Genomic DNA, 17,386 nt, shown 5'->3' with positions numbered 1-17,386 from the left:
CAAAACTTTAAATGCTTAGTTTTTAACAATTTTATTCCCCTTTCATGATTTACTTTTATTAAATCCCGCACAAAAATCGTTCCATTTTTTTATAATCACTAATTAACACAATATATTAATACAATAAATATAGATTTTGTATAAGAAAAGATACACGGAAACCTCAAACATTGGACATTAGAAAAAAATCTCACAGGATATTATCTGCCGAATCATCGTCAGTAGCTTCCCCGTCAGCGTCTACCGACAAGCTGTCAGAGGACATGTCGGCACGATCACCTGACAACTCGACCGACATCTCAATCGACTGAACGAACACTAAACTCCCGACCAATGGACCGACAACTTGGTCGAGTAAACGTACACTGAACGCGAATCGGCGAAAGTGTTCGACCATTGCCGTTGGTTACCGAATTCGAATTATTTTGCATCTCATCGGTTTTCGTATGTATTTGTTTACACACGTGCTTCGTCATGCAATTCTATATTAGATACTTAATTAATACAATTATTCTTAGAATTAATTGATCTTACTAATATTATAAGCAATCCGGTAATGATAACGAAGTAACGGCCCGAGCCGAGGTTCCTGAGGGAGCCCTCGAGTTTAGTTACTCTTAAACGAGGTTTAGGCTAAGTGCCATCTGCGCTCGACAACCTCAAACCCGGTGAAGCTATACTCAAGGCAAACAGTCGCAATTCAGTCACAAAAAAAAATATAAATGCGAATGTTTAGATGGATGGATGTTTCAGAACAGATAAACGGATTTCAATGTATTATAATTTGGCATAGATATAGAAAGAAGCATGGCGTAGTCTGGAAGAATAAATAGGCTATTAATTAAGTTTATATACTGCGTGAATGGATTCGCGGGCGTTAGCTAGTCCATAATAAAGTAAACACGATACAATATAAATAATACACAATCGGCTATTGTCGATTGTCTTGGTATTAGCCATAAGTAAAAAGATTGTTAGTACAATCTGACTAACATACTCATAGCCGCACTCATAGTAGTTACCCTTAATGTAGATTTACTATGACAAACCTACACTAAGGAACTAATCCAGACGATAGAGGCAATGAGAAAAAGTTTACGTAAAAAAATCTTAGATATTGTGAGACGCAATATTAGTATTTATAAATAAAGCTTAGGGTTGCAAGAATCGTTTTCCGACATTCAATGTGATGTTACCGTATGTCTCCGAAACTCTTGCGAAAGCAGCAGTGAATAAAACATTGATTTCGATGATTGAGATCAGAAGAAGTTTATCGTTATGATAATAAACAAATATAATTATATAACACAAGCTGTCGCCCGCGACTCCGTCCGCGCGGGATTAAAAATAGATGTTGGCCGATTCTCAGACCTACTTAATATGCTCACAAAATTTCATGAGAATCTCTCAAGCCGTTTCGGAGGAGTATGGGAACGAAAATTGTGACACGAGAATTTTATATATAAGATTTATATAAAATTTGTTAAGTGGTACCGTGAAAATTGTATGAATTACGCTTTGCCTATTTTGACTATGTAGTTTTTTTAATTAAAGAATATACGGGACAGCTAGAATTAAAACTGTGGTGGTGTTTGTTGCAATATTTAGGAAACGCTCGAGATGTGTCCACTCGGATTACTCAACTGAAATCTCTAGCGATTGTTGCGATTTATTATTACGCAAAAATTGCTCGAGTATTTAAATTTTTAGCATCATGTCTTTTCTACATTTTTATTCGCGATTGCTATAATATGTTGTAATTTGCTTTTTTTAATGTAAAAATAAATTAAAATTATTTTGAAAAAATAGATAAACCGTAATTTATCGATAAAACTAGTCAGGGGTTTTTGTCACTTTCTTTCCACTTCCTTCCTTACCACTTAACTGTTTAATTAATTTTGCGGACGTCGCTCAATTAATTACTGATTTTACACAGATTAAAAACGTATTAAATAATTAAATACAAAAAAAAATTATATTCACGGAAGGAGGAACAATTTTTCTTGTCCTTTAAAAAAACAATCTGTCAAAAACACAAAAACACGTTCGGATACTTGCATTCGTCGTTTGAGGTGCGCGAACGCGAGGCACGGCATGGCCGCCGACTGGCGCGCCCCTGTCCCACGGCCACGGTAAGCCAATGTTTTCCCAACGAAACACCACACTCGACTAACTAGGGCTGATTGTCATTTTTTTCCGCGTAACATTTTTAATGCTCCATTGTTTTTGATGTACGCACCAGCTGACAAAGGTGTTGCCTAACGCGAAAATCATTACGTTACTCTTTTGAATTTAAACCAGAGCAAATCCTCACTCGAAAGTTGCGATTGTTTGATAACATAATAAATTTTACATCACTTCCTAATTAAAATACTGCTTATTAGATATTTACAAGATATTTATCCCAAATTTATGGTGATAGGAGAACTTCTAGAAATCTGTTTTTATTTTTCATTTAAGAAATGAAATTTAGGCAAACTTCTTCAAATATCATTGATTTTATCTTTCATTTTCCGTTACTGTATGGTTGTTAACTCTATTTAACCACCTTAAATAATTTAATAACACGAACAAATCAATATCTCGTAGCCCTGAATCAGTAATTAAAGAAGTATGCAAACATTGATTCTTAGAACGCGCGGTGCTCTGTATTGAATGTAAAACTACGAGCGCCCTCTTTTTGCGGCTGAGCAGAACAATGCGAGGAGATAACAGCATTATACAGCAATTAATATCATGTAGCGCTTTGTTAACGTCGTTCATGTTAACATATACATTAACAACTAAATCCATTTTTATAACTAACAGACAAACAACGATCGATGAGGATTAATTCACACATCGACGACATCCATAAGTTTTAATTTTTATAAAAAAAACTTTTTTAAACTTCTTTCTTCATTGGATTGGTAAGTATAGACTGTCGCAATATCTTTTCAGATTGCTATGTTTCAAAAGTTTTTAGACACTAAAGATTTCATGATATTTGGATTTGTAAAATAAACACCACCACCTATAGTTACTTAGAAATTCAGTAATACATTTTCGAAATAACGACGATCGACTGGTTTTCCATTATCTGTTACGCAAATACAGCATATATGTACCCTTTTTTTTCAGAGGGCAATGCTTTATACATACTCCGCGCCCCGGGGGGGACGCGGTAGTTATGTGGGATTCTCCTCCATAGCGGAGGCATACCCACTAAACCCCTCTGTTCCTCCAACGCATCGGGACGGGACCACGGGCACGCTTTCGCTCTCGTCCGCGTCCCCGTCTGCGCCAGCTGCCGAGGCAGCTCCCTCTCGGGTGCATATATGTACCCTAATTTAATTGATATGCATAGATATAGATTCAGCTTTTGTATGTTTTCATATTACTAATCGCACTTATTACTAATATTATAAATGCTTAGAGGGATAGATGTTTGTTTGAACTCCAGCGGCTGCAAGGATTTCGCTTAAAATTTGGCATAGAAGTAAAAATAGCCTGGAAGAACACAGACTACTAATTTAGTTTTTTTTTTTAAAACCGCTCGGACGAAGTCGCACACGGAGAGCCTTAAGCTAGGACTAGGCCCTTGTCTGTCACAATAGCCCTTTTGCGGATTGTTGTTAAGGCTCTCAAATGTGTATGTTTGTATCAAAATAATTTCAGTTGCTATGCTACTTTGGCAGTACAATACAATTATATGTTGCTGTAACAATGGGTTACGCAAATCGAGTACAATGACCGTCGCTTCTTTCCTTTTCTTGAGCAACATATTATTGTTATAGTTAAACCAGTAGCTGAGTTTTGGGTGCCCGCGTTTTCACATTAAAAATGATAAGTAAACATACAATTTTAAAAAAGTAAAAATAAATTTACTTATTTTTTTGTGACTAAATTTTACTAATATTATTTTACTTTTTACTGATGTTATAAAGCGAATCTTTAGATGGATGGATGAGTATTTGAAGATAACTCAATAACGACTGAATGTATCTCGATGAAATTAGGCATACATATGGGACATAGTCTGGAGGAACACATAGACTAATTATGTCTTTTTTTAATTACGTGCGGACGGAGTCGCGGGCTTTCGCTAGTTCTAAATAATGTCGATGCATTGTCTAATACAGTTTACAATAGTCAAATAAAGAGATTCAAATTTTCAGACTCTAATTTGTCCGTGGCATTAACCATTTGGCTATTGTTAATTTTAGAATATCATATGAAAACTGTTCTCATCACCTAACTACATGTGTAAGCGTTGCCGTTTGTATAAAAAAAAGGTTTTACTACAAGCCCCACCTAGATTTAGCCTAAATTATCGTCTGGTGACCTTGAATAGTATAAAAGAACTAAAGTAAGCTTTAAATTTATATAAATGAAATCTCTAGTAAACTCATTGTATTAATTATTTTAAAATATATAATAATTTTAATATATGAAGATAATTCCAAGAAATATTAATTAAATAACACTTTTGAATTTTATCTGTCAGTATCGTGAAATCAATAAACAAAGTGAAATTGCATTAAATTTGTCTTATCATTACAACTTGCACTTTCATTGAGCTTCCTAAACTTAAATTCAATCATTATTTAAGCTAACACATCATAGACTTTAGTTATCTTTCTAATTCTACAATGAGCTCAGGTGAAGAGTATTTTTTTCTTGCAATTCATCTTATTTTGGAAGTGAAAAAATTCCGTGGTGTTAAGCATTAAATACTATTAAATTCTGTAAGTACTACTAATATAAAAAATACAGCCAAATTAATCCAATTAAAATTAATAATTTAAGATTTAAAATTTTTACAGGGAACCGTTATATCGAACTTAGTGCCATATTCATGCTTTGTTACTAGATGGCGCTGATGTCAAATGTGATTTTAAGTCTAATTTTTCGCCGTGAAATTTCTGGTTAATAGGCAAAAATATTTTAGTCTAAATAAATAAAAAAAATATTAGTACTCACTCTGGACTCTGTCTGAAATGGTCGACTGCGAACTGGAGTAGAGGATGTCTGCCGTCGTGTTGTGGTGTCGTTTGATCTCTTCTTTCTTCCCTTATATCTCGTTCTCTTTCTCTGTCACGTTCTCTTTCTCTCTCCCTATCTCTGTCTCTTTCCCTCTCACGGGGTACAGGCGAGTTTGTCTGTGCTCTTCTTTCCATATGTTCCGTTTCATCCCTCGATTCACGGATCTCTCGTATGTCTCTTGAATCCCTCGATTCCCTTGACTCTCTGGATTCTCGTATGTCCCTTGTTTCTCTGCTGTCTCGTTCTATTATACGCTCTTTAGTTGTGATGCCATTTGTCATAGGCTTTGGTTGTATCTGTAACAAAAAATGTTGCCAGTAAAAAAAAGCAAATCAATTTTTTAAACATAATTTTTAGAACACTAATCTGTAAGATAAATAAGTGAATTTATATAAATATATTACCACAGAATAGTAATTGTACATCTTGATATCCTTGCAATTATAAAATGACTACGTTTACTCAGATCTTAGGTATTTACGATATAAACAAAGATGTTATCCATTTATACGGCTTTTCTACGCAGATTGTCATCGTTATAAAATAAATATACAATTAAGTTATATCTAAACATTTAGTTCAGTATTGTGTAATTATTATATACAATTATTCGTTGAGTTGATTTATATTCATAGATGAATGAACACGATTGGTTAAATAGCTTAAAAATTATGACAGAAAAATATAGTTTATTGTCCAATAACTTTGTCGATTGACTTTAAAACATCGTGAGTTTAATTCAATATTCTATCATTGTCATAAAGGAATTTTTAGTTGTAGGAAAATCTTAGTAATAGAATGTTCACATAATTTAGTGATATTTAAACTACCAAATTTATAGACAGATTTTTTGTGATGTGTTTTCATAACAAGAATTATTGCTATTAGAATTTAGTAGGCGTTGTTTAATAAATCAATCATAATTTAATAAAAATCAATGATATAACTAAAAGGTTTGTTCAAATTAAGCAATAATAAGCCTGTAAGCAATAATAAGTCGTTACACCAATAAAACAATTACAAGATTATTGAAGATTCAGACCTGTGGCGATGTGTTTAGGAAAGCGTGACGGCAAAATGCAACATGGCCGCCGAAGCTGTACACAAACAGTAAGATGTGTTCATATTGACATCTTTTGAACGAAATAATTACATTATAATAATCGTAGGACACAATTACAAACTATTTAAGAATTGGATAAAGCTATATTTTTTTTATTATGGTGCTTTACTTTGTTGATTTAAGTCTCGTAATAATATTGTAATTTTGTTTTTAATTTTGAAGATGAATGGAGATCGGTTATTATGGTGCAATTTTATTTTATAACATTAATCAGTTTCCTTGTATCATGTTACTAAACATAGCAATTTTGTTATGCTTTTAATTATTATGTGCACATACAATCTTTAGTAAATTGTTATCTTCTCATCTTGATGGCAGGTAAATGACTTAAGACGGCTAATTTCTTAGTAATTTCTCTACAGTTTACATGAGTTGCAGTGATGAAGTCCTAAAATGTTACGTATATTGAAGAAAATCGTATGAAAATTAGTTTTTAAACTTTCCTTTAACAAAAATTTAAGAGTGATATAAATGATGTCTAACTTATAATATTATAAATGCAAATCTTTAGATGGATGGATGTTTGTTTAAAGGTATCTCCAGAACAACTGAATGGATCTCGATGAAACTTAGCATATATATATAGAGAATATAGCCTGGAAGAACACATAGGTTATTAATTATGTTTTTTTTTAATAACGCGCGAATGGAGTTACGGACAACAGCTAATATAAGTTATAAGTTCACATTATTGTGCCAATGACATCATAAATAAAAAAAAAAACTTTTGAACAATCATTAACCATTTTAATTTTATCGATTGTGTTACGTTTATGTACGTAATATTTGAATACAAATAACAATGTTGTCTATGGTAAGTCCGGTCTTTACTCAAGTTGCCATGTCTGTGCCTAGCTTTGTGATATTGTTCAAAAGCGTAGCGTTCAAAAATATTGTCGTCACATTTATTCTCTTTGAATAGAAAGAGATAACAATATGTAGTAATATAAGTGCTCATGGTTTTAATCTTATGATGTGTCCAATTTGAACATTTTTTTCGTAAAAAGAAAACGTGCGATAATTTTTTTATTAAAGTTTTCGTAATCCGCCAAAAATATATGATGTTTTTAAATCTATACAAATTATAATATGTCATTTATAACGTTTAGAAAGTTTTATAAAATAAGCAAAACATTTAAAGGAAAATCTTGAAATTATCAGCATAACTGGAGAAATTACGAACTAAATTTAAGCAGCAAATTAAAAAAAGTACCTTTGGTTTTCGTTTCAATGTTTTCCTGCTCAGAGTTCTAATAATACCGTAAAAATTTTCCATATCTCAATTCCAAATTTCATACAGTATATATGGATCCTTTTTCAGAGACAACACAACACTTTCTCGATATAAAAACTGTTTGCCTGTCCCGACGTGTGGCTACTGAGCTGCATTTCCACTTACAGTGCAGTGGACGCAGTAACTGTCCACACTCCACCGCTCTTGTATGAATATTCAATGCAAACGCGCTTGTTACGATCATAGTCGTCATGAAATTATTGGCCCATTTTCACAGTAATGAAAAATCGTGGACACAAAATGGCCGATCACCTCAAAATAATGACATTAACAAAAGAAAAAGAAAATTTAAGTAGCAAGCGAAGTACAGAAGTAAAGAATTCAAAACAGGAATTGGAGGGAAATTTTAAATTTAGAACGTTGGTTTCAATTCTCACTTTTTGTTTTTCGCAAGTGTGCTTTTTGAAGTTGTTTGAACGGGCCTTTTATATTGTGATCAGTATAGTAATAATTCATTTGATTGATGTTTTTGTTAATTAAAATGCATTTCATTGGCACGATTACTTTTTGTTACTCATAATGTGGTTTTAAATCAACAGGAAATAACAAAAAGAGGTTACGTATATACCGTTAACGGGAACTAAATGTGAGTTTTCAGGAATAATTTTGACTTTAATGCGTAGGGATTCTTGGTATGAATAGAAATAGACATTATCTCACGTTTTTTTCAGTTTTGTGCTACATTTTACTATGAAACTATTATCCTTTCGGATTTAGGCTGAGGAACAGGAATTTAAATTTATTTTATTAGACTTATAAACAAATAGAAGACTTGTATTACAATTTTATTGTACTCCTAACGCCATCTGTTAGAAAACTATAAAACCAATATATGTTTAGTGATCCATATTTATAAAATTTATACATTAAACGGTATCATTTTTTCATTATATTTTACAAATTATGACAACGTAGAATAGTTTACAAGCACTCCAAAAGCACCGCTTTTGGTACACACAAAAAACAAAAGTAAATATTTCTAAATAGTTTTGAAAGCTGCACAGAGATGGCGTTGTCGTTAACTAACCTAAATACAAGTGAAATAGTAATGTTTTCATTTTAGTAAACGCACAATACAATAAAAAAACTGATAAGCAGATTTTTATTATAATTTTGCCTTTACTTGCTTATTTCTATACGAGACGACGTGTCTAGAGTTTATCCAGGTCAGGACATAAAAACATTGTATCTATGTAGCAAAGATGTTACACTGCGCGGATGTGTCATCGTTAACCTGTACCTGATGCTCTAGTTCCGAGAAATGTGGCCTCGTCTCCCAGAAGGCTAGACTTGTCTTAGGTATCAAATAGACCTAGAGTAACACGATTTAAGATTTTATTGACTCACTAGCTGTCGCCCGCGACGCTGTCCGCGCGGTATTATAATAAAAAATATTTAACAGCTGATTCTCAAACCTACTGCATATGTATATAAAATTTTATAAAAATCTGTCAAGCCGTTTCGGAGGAGTATGGTAACTAACATTATGACACGAGAATTTTATATAAAATTCTTACACTGCAAGATATTTATTGCCTTTTAATAAATAAGCACAATTTAATAAATTAGATACGTAAATTTTATCTCGCTAATATTGTAAATACAAAAGTATGGAGAGCGCAAAGGAATCTGTTACTACGTAACTCCAAGATAGTTAAACGGATTTGGATGCAAGTTGCGATATAGTTATTTTATATTCTGGAATAGCGAATAACCAAGTTTTTTTTGATAATCAATTTCAAGCAAAGTCGCTGATAACAGCTTGTTTTATAATTCTCTAGTAACTTATATTCAAAGTTACATAAGTGATATAGTACATCACTTAAATCCTGTTAAGATTTATATAGTTTCCGTTCCGTACATTAACTCCATACTTTCGTGGTCTCAGTCATCGTACTTTCACATTATAAGACCATAAATCTCTGACGTTGTACGATGAATAAATTACAATTGATGATATTTGTTCAAGGAGTTTTTACACTATAGCTGCCATTAAATCAAAGGAAAAAGAAGAAATTAAACTTTTGAATTTCGTAATGTCAAATCAGTTTTCTATGTCTTTCTGTTATTCATGTTCTAATATTAACACGGTTTTCTGCAAACAAGGGCTTTTTTATTTAAAGCCCTGTACATTTGGTAAATACTTGTGTATTTACTATGATTATTACGCCTATTTACGATTCTGTTTGTCGAAAATTTGAATTTCAACCAGTCAGGCCTCAGTCATTAACGAGAACGTGTTAAAGTTTGTTAGTAAAAATTCCGTTAAGTATTCCCCATAAAATCATATCAATGGATTTTCATTAACATTTGAATAGTTTAAAATTGTGTACACATGTAAAATATATATTTTGTACATAACTATTAATGTATATTATGTAGTACATAGTCATATTACACGTGAATATATCTTAGTAACAAATATAGTTCAGATAACGTAGATTAAAATGTTTCAAGCTGACACGATACACGGAACCGTCACTTTGCTACAACGGGTTTTTACTCTGTAAGACGAGCGTCAAGAAACGTATGAGATTTCCTCGTTCTAGACATTTACTCGTGTTATTAGATGACTTGAAGTTATAAGTTATATTTCATTTTACAGAAAAGATAAAAATGTTTTGATGATTGTTTTTAGTATAAGCCAAAATACGCGTAACAAAAAATATTGTCATCTCTTTTCTTTCTCATTATTTCCAATAGATAGAACAGAGATAACAATACGTTTTTTACATGGATTACCGCAGTATAAATCTGAGCAATTTTTGTTATCATTTTATAGTCCAAATAAATTTGCATAGAACAATGTTAGTCATTTATTATTTAAATTAGGTTATTTGATTATTCCAACACAAACATCGGACAGCGTGACAATCAAGCAATGTCACGGCAATTCGTGACTTTATTGTTTTTATACAACATGAAAGGAAGTCGCGCATTAACTAATAAAGGGATGTTCGGCTTAAATGGAACACCTCGCAACAAAGTTTTAAGTTTTTTATCGTATGTGAGTTTTAATAGTTAGGATACAACATTTTCTGTCCGTCACCTTTTTATCACTAATGATTGTAATGTAAGTTAGTCACTTTTTTTTGAGCTGTCAAAAAAAAAAAAATTTCTTTTATAATTCAATGGCCAGTTTCTTATATTACGTTAACATAAATACTTTTTATTATAAAACAAATATTGTTTTAAAACGAAACAGAAATATTTCATAACATTAGAAATGAAAAATTATTGATCACGATGTTAGTTATACAGTTTAAATATTGTTTTAATTATTATAACATACTTTCCATGTGAAACATAATCTTTATGATATTGGAGTTCTGAATGAACAATAGAAATAAACTATGATTAAAGTTATCCTTGACAATGGTCACTGTGAACTATTGTTAAGAATTTATTGATTTATTAAGGAATGTAATTAAAAATTAAACAATTTTTTTATTTGTGTTTTTTTTTTTTATTCACAATAGCAAATGTCACTTAAAAAAATGGGATTATTTAATTACGAATAGATTAATTATCATTTTACCCGAAACTCCCCTATTATGTTTACTTAGTTAATTTTAAACAATTCCTATTCTAACGCTGTTTGCCTTGCACATTAATTACTATACAGTTTGCTTTTAATAATGGAAAAGTCTCCTTTCGTTCTTCACAGTTTATTCTTGAATACCTTGATTAATGCCTCTTTTATCGTCAACGCATTTTCCTTTATACTTCTGTGCATTAATATTTTTAACAAAACAGTCATGTCTTAAGATAGCAACATTTATTTTGATTACTTTTAGCAATTTCAATTAAATGTCCTTATCCTAGAGTAAGAGAACGTACCCATACTACGTGACTCGTTTAGAAGGCGGGGGGGTTAGCGAAATCTTTAAAATACTACGTTTAGTCACTGGAGCGGGGTGGGGGGGGGGGGCTCAAGTTTTTGTGACGTATTCGTTAGTTGTTCTTTTTCATAATACATTATTTACTAGTAATTTAAGTATGCATGCAGTCTAAAAAAACTTGGAAAAAACTAAAAAAAGGTCATGTAGTATGGGTATGTTCCCTAAGCTGATCGAGTGTTTTTAAATAACACAAAAAATAAACTTAGGTTTTATTACGGTTAGTTGAGTTTTAGCTTGGAAAAACTTTGTGAATTATTTTATAATTTTACTTTAAATAATAATTTGAATATTAAGATAAACTTAAGTTAAAAATACAGAACATGGAAGCATTTTCTCACGTTATTATTTTACGTTTACGGAAGGCAGAGACAATTACAGAGTTTCTTTATAATTGCTAGAACGCGGTAGTCTATGCTCGCCACAGATTATATCTAAGTAGGCGGTGGAACATCGAAATAACGTAATATGATTAAGAAATATTTTTTAATATGTACTTAAACTTCGATTTTAAACTATGATTAACTAGCTGTCGTCTGCGAATCTGTCCGCGCGGCATTATAAAAACTTTTAATTAGTAGTTTATGTGTTTTTCCAGACTATGTTCTACACCTATTTCAGAAAGATTTATGCAGCCGTTATGGAGATACCTTCTAACAAACATACATCCATTCGTATTTATAATATTAGTAACATTCCAATACTCATGAATTAGTCCGTCGCATTAGTATGAGAGATTTATTTTACTATCTTAAGAACCTTGAGTGCTGCAATTCAAACATTTATTTCAACTGGACATTATTAAATGTTTTATATATGTATGTATGTTTTCTTTTATGCCCTAAAATTTAGGTATCATAGTAAAAACGAGTTAATTACATTGGTGTTTCTGATGTCAGTGGAAAGTGAGAGAGCATAGCGGACACGCTCTCATTGCGTTTATTAGATTAGATTTTGGCTATGGCCACACCTAATTGACAATTATGAGTAAAGCACCCATTGCTATAGTTTTAGTTGAGATGGCACCAATAAAAACATAAGTAGTAATTCACTGCCGAAAGAGACAAAAATTGTTTATTGATAAACTTTTTTTATATTTAAGTTAAAGTGGGTCTCTGATACCGAAATCTCTGTATAAAACATATCGTCATCCCTTTCATTATCATTGTCAACACAGAGATATGGTTTAAACGGAATTTTTGGGCTCGGAAACCCACAGTCCTTACTTGTTCATGCCATAATTAGCTATATTTTTTGCTGCTGCTTTTAGCATAAAAATAGCCTTTTTTTTAAACAGATATTCTCGATTCTTTTGGTAAATTCAGTTTGAGTTTGTGTACCGTTTACTTTGGTTTTACGATACATATTCTTCGAAATCTGCAGATTTAAGTGTTTGTTCACTTTCACGTTTCGAATGTATCCATGGTAATCGAGATTTTTATCTCGTGATGTAATTTTATGAAATCCTCAGTTGTTACAATTCCGTGGAAAGTTACATTTACATGTTGCATTACATATTTACATACGATTCAATGCTGTGTTTATGAATCTTTATAGGCTTTTTTTTGTTTCATAAGGTGGCAAACGAGCGAGCGGCCACCTATAATCGCTGTAACAGCGAAGCGACCGTTGCCCATAGATATACGCAATTGCATATGCGTTGCCTACCTTTAATCGACGGAGGCGAAGATGCGCAGAAAGAAAATATTTTCCCTTCCCATGCATCCTCTCATCCGGTAAGTCCAATTCCCATCCTTTCCTTATAAGAAAAAGGATGGGAAGGGAAAGAGGACTAAATTAGGCCTCCGGGCTTACGACAATTGATTATTTAGAAACGGACTAGGCAAAGAGTTGCCGTTGTGTAAACTCTGCAACTTTTCACACATGAGCATGTCATTCTGGCACATAACATTGAAACATTTAGACTACTGTTGACTTAAACATGTACTCGCAAGCAAGCAAGTTTGTACTTATTGTTTTTTTATTTAATAGACAATTGTACGTGCTTGACAAGTCTTGTCACTTAAAAGTTCAAGCTCACAAATATTGTTGGACGTAGACCTCAACCATGTATCGCAAAAAATACAATATGCCGCATTCACAAGTTTATACATTCATGTTTATAAAAACCTAGTCTGTACAAAAACCGTGTAGAGCTCAGTGACAATAACATTGTTGAATAGGATTTACGCACCAGTAAACGTGACGAGTTTACATTTTAACTGAAATGTTACACAATAGACTTTTTTACTAATCAAAGTTTAACGTACGAGTGCGCTGCATCAATTTAGTAATAAACTAGCTGTCGCCGGCGACTTCATCCGCACGGAATTAAGTAAATATATTAGTTTATGTGTTTTACCAAACTATATCTTTGCCAAATTCCACCAAGATCTGTTTAGCTGTTCTGCAGATACCTTCTAACATATATCCATCCATACATCCAAACATTGGCATGTATAATATAAGTAAGATAATAAAACTTATATTGTTTATCCTGAATAAAACAACAATATAATTTTTACTTTACAAAAATAAGTGTTATGAAAATATCGATTGAGTCAATACATCTACCATACTCGTAATAAGTAATATAACGAGAATAGAGTAAAAAGTAGATTTTTATGAGTTACATATTAATAAACTTAATTAAATGTAAATATTTGGAGTTGATAGTTAGCTACGGAAAAGTGACTATGCTTTATTAACCTACATTTTAAAATTTAACAATTATAAACCAAGATTTAGAAATGAGTTTAGAATTACCGCGAAGTGAATTTGTATAAAAATTGGAGTAAGAAGTATTTAATGATTTTGTTTCGATTACATTTTTATTCCTTTTTACAATGTTTACGTATAAAGATAAGAAAATAACTTATCTATGGTATCAAAATAATAAACTAAACACAAAAGCACCAAAATGGCACAATATGTTAGTGTTTTTCATGAATGATTATTGAACTTTTTCTTATTATTCTCCATAGCTGTCACCCGTAACTCCGTCCGCGCGGAATTAAGTAACCTATGCGTCCTTCCACGCTATGATCAATGCCTATGCCAAATGTCATGGAAATCCGTTCAGCTATTCTGGAGATACCTTCAAACATACATTTAAACATTCGCATTTATATTAGTCTCATAAGTAAGGATATATATAAAGACGAACATAAAATTAACGTATATTTTTCAGTGGACGACGATTAATATAAAATTGACAGTAATTCAAAAATCCATTACATTCCCGGCCGTTACTTCGATTAAGAGTAAAATACACAAGATTGATCTGTAGCGATTCGCGTCGTGTGCGCTACAGATTATGTGACATCTTGCTAACGGCGTAAACGGTATATGTAACGTAATTTAAAGTGTGTAAACATGTGAAGAAAGGCTTTACGTAATTAGAGCCTTGTGCGTAAATCAAGAAAGGATATTTCTGAGCTGTCACCCATGAACGCGCCGAATTAAAAAAAAAATAGTAGCCTATGTGTTCTTGTCAGTCTATGTTCTCTATGTCAAATTCAGCGAGATCCATATAGCCGTTCTGGAGATAACTTTTAACAAACATCCATTCATCGTATAAAGATTCTATGATGATTTTAGTTGTCTATTTGGTAAGCTTTAACACAGTTCATACATCTTCTTTTTCTTTGAAAATAGATAACAATAAGTTTACAGTTTACAGGAAGAAAAAGTGTTAATTTAGTTTGAAAATCTACACTAAAGGTCTGCTTACGATATTAGATAACTCTACGTGTGAATATATTAAACAAATAATAAGTCGATACATGAAAATTTTTCACAGTATCATACAGGTTAGAAGCGGTCGATTACGTAGCACATTCCTTAAGATGTAGAGTAGTGTCGCCTACTCTACCGCACCGTTACAGACCTAGTTGTAACCATTTAACATGTTGTTAACAAATACTAGAGAACACTAAATATGGACTCACCACATATTAGTCGAAATATCCTTTAAAAGGATTTATACCAGACGGGATTGAAGCAAATTTGCAGCATCAGTTTTTCCGTCTAAGTATGACTTGGGTTCCTACAAGAATAATCGAGCAAATCACCACTTCTTTATAACAGATGGGAGCAAATGAGCAGGGGGAGGTGTTCAACGATGCCCATGGATATCAGCAATACCAGACATCCATCCGGATCCAGCATACAGAGGAACCGCAGAAGTGTTGCCGGCCTTTGTGACGGTGATATGCTCGATTCTTGTAGGTTGACGTTTGGTGGAATTATCTTAAAAAGTATTACGGAAGGTAACAAGATAGTTAGATATTGTAATACAATGTAATTGATGTCATAGTCAGGTCATAGTCAAAGCGTGCAAATAGTCATTGGTTCGCGTGTTTAGGAAACGGAAGCGCGCTCCGCTGCCGTCGGAGCGTCGACGGGGCCATTGTCGCGCACCGGGGACGATTTGCGACGAATTTATAATAGTTTCACATAACATACGATTCACACATCAATTTTATATGCAGTTCACATAAGTTATCATTTTTGAAAACCTAATAATCATTATTTTACTCAATTACTTCAATATATTTAAACATTTATGTAATAATAATTTACGTTACAAAGCATATTAAATAATAGTTTTTGATGCGCTTACGATTGCGAATAATATGATTTGATTTAATATTTATTACGGAGGGATTTGTGTAACAAAATTATTGTAATCGTACAATAAAAACTATTCAAAGATCAAAGCAAGGTCAATAGTATTAGAATTTTTTTTTTTTTTTTTTACGTTTTATAAGCTAGCGCTTGACCACGATCCCACCTGGTGAAGTGGAGATTTGGTCGAAAGATGGTACGCGCTAGCTTAGTAAGTGCCTATTCACTCTACAATTGTGATTTAATATAAGTAATAATCAAAAGGACCTTAAAGTTTTTAAAGAGAGGGAGGGGGGGGTACTAGTGTCAGTCATTAAATCGAAATCTCAGGCATGTAACCATCAATGGTACTCGTAAGTAAAAACTAAATTAATGAAATCTTTTTTTTTTCTTAAACTTATATCTTTAAAGATAGCCGTGACCAAATCAAATTACATTCAGTTATTGAAGACGCGTAGTTTATTTTTTTATTGTAGAACGAAGATGAATATACTTTTATAATTGGATCTACAAAAAATTGTTGGCGAAAAAACTATTTAAGAAATGACTGCGGATATCGTCACGTATTGCATCATTTATCAACGAAAAAAACAAGGTTCTAAAGCGTATTTGAATATTTTTAAAGTGGACCGTGTGTTACTTGTTGGAGACTATTCTTATTTAGAAAAAAACAATAATAAACACACAGGCGTACACAATAAAACCTATTTTTCGCTGCCGGCAACAAAAACACGTTTAGTATCCGACTTTAGATAGGCTATAGATCCTAGTCTTTTGATCCTATGAGTGTAAATCTTACTAATACTAATGAAAAAGTTTAGAAGGATGGATGCTCGTTGGAAGATATCTCCAGAATTGCTCAACGAATCTCAATGAAATTTAGCACAGATGTAGATAATATTCTGGAAGAACAGATAAGCTACTTACTACATTTTTTTAATTACACGCGAATGAAGTCAAGGCTAAAAGCTAGTTGATACATACATTAATATTATATCATAATAAAGGTTGTGTACTAAATGAGACATAGCGCACGTCGTTCGTACGTATATAAATTAGTCGAAAAGTCCAGTAATTCTGTAAATAACGTAGTAATGACCAGCAATTCCGCGCGATCATTACGACGCACACATTGTTGGGTGGCCAGTTATACGTTATTAGTATGCATATTTAAGTATCATCAACTTTCCCTGCAATTCGCTTGCATGAGCACACGTCGCCATAGTTTTTTTTATGCTTCTATTATTTTCTAGAATAAAAGATTATTAAACAAATTAAACGAAATACAGAGTTAACAAAATTACAAGAACATTATTGATACGTTAGATAAATCTTACTAATATAAATGTGAATATTTCGATTTATCAATGGATGAATGGATATTAGTTATTACGTGTAACCAGAACGGCTAAAAGG

The 17,386-nt window shown here is 32.3% G+C and overlaps 1 protein-coding gene across 1 annotated transcript in view; it reads right to left on the bottom strand.

Moving 5' to 3' along the window:
• The window catches only part of Myo10A (unconventional myosin 10A), a 67,788-nt gene that overhangs the window by 9,405 nt on the left and 40,997 nt on the right, over positions 1–17,386 (bottom strand). Inside the window, exon 22 of the mRNA XM_013316729.1 lies at positions 4,963–5,321. Coding sequence (XP_013172183.1) covers positions 4,963–5,321 — 359 coding nt within the window. The remainder of the gene's footprint in view (positions 1–4,962; positions 5,322–17,386) is intronic.

This window comes from Papilio xuthus, unplaced genomic scaffold (genome assembly GCF_000836235.2).
Source record: "Papilio xuthus unplaced genomic scaffold, Pxut_1.1 DF826945.1, whole genome shotgun sequence".
NCBI lineage: Eukaryota > Metazoa > Arthropoda > Insecta > Lepidoptera > Papilionidae > Papilio > Papilio xuthus.
The sequence above is the reverse complement of the archived record's forward strand: the minus strand, read 5'-3'. Positions and strand labels throughout refer to the sequence as shown.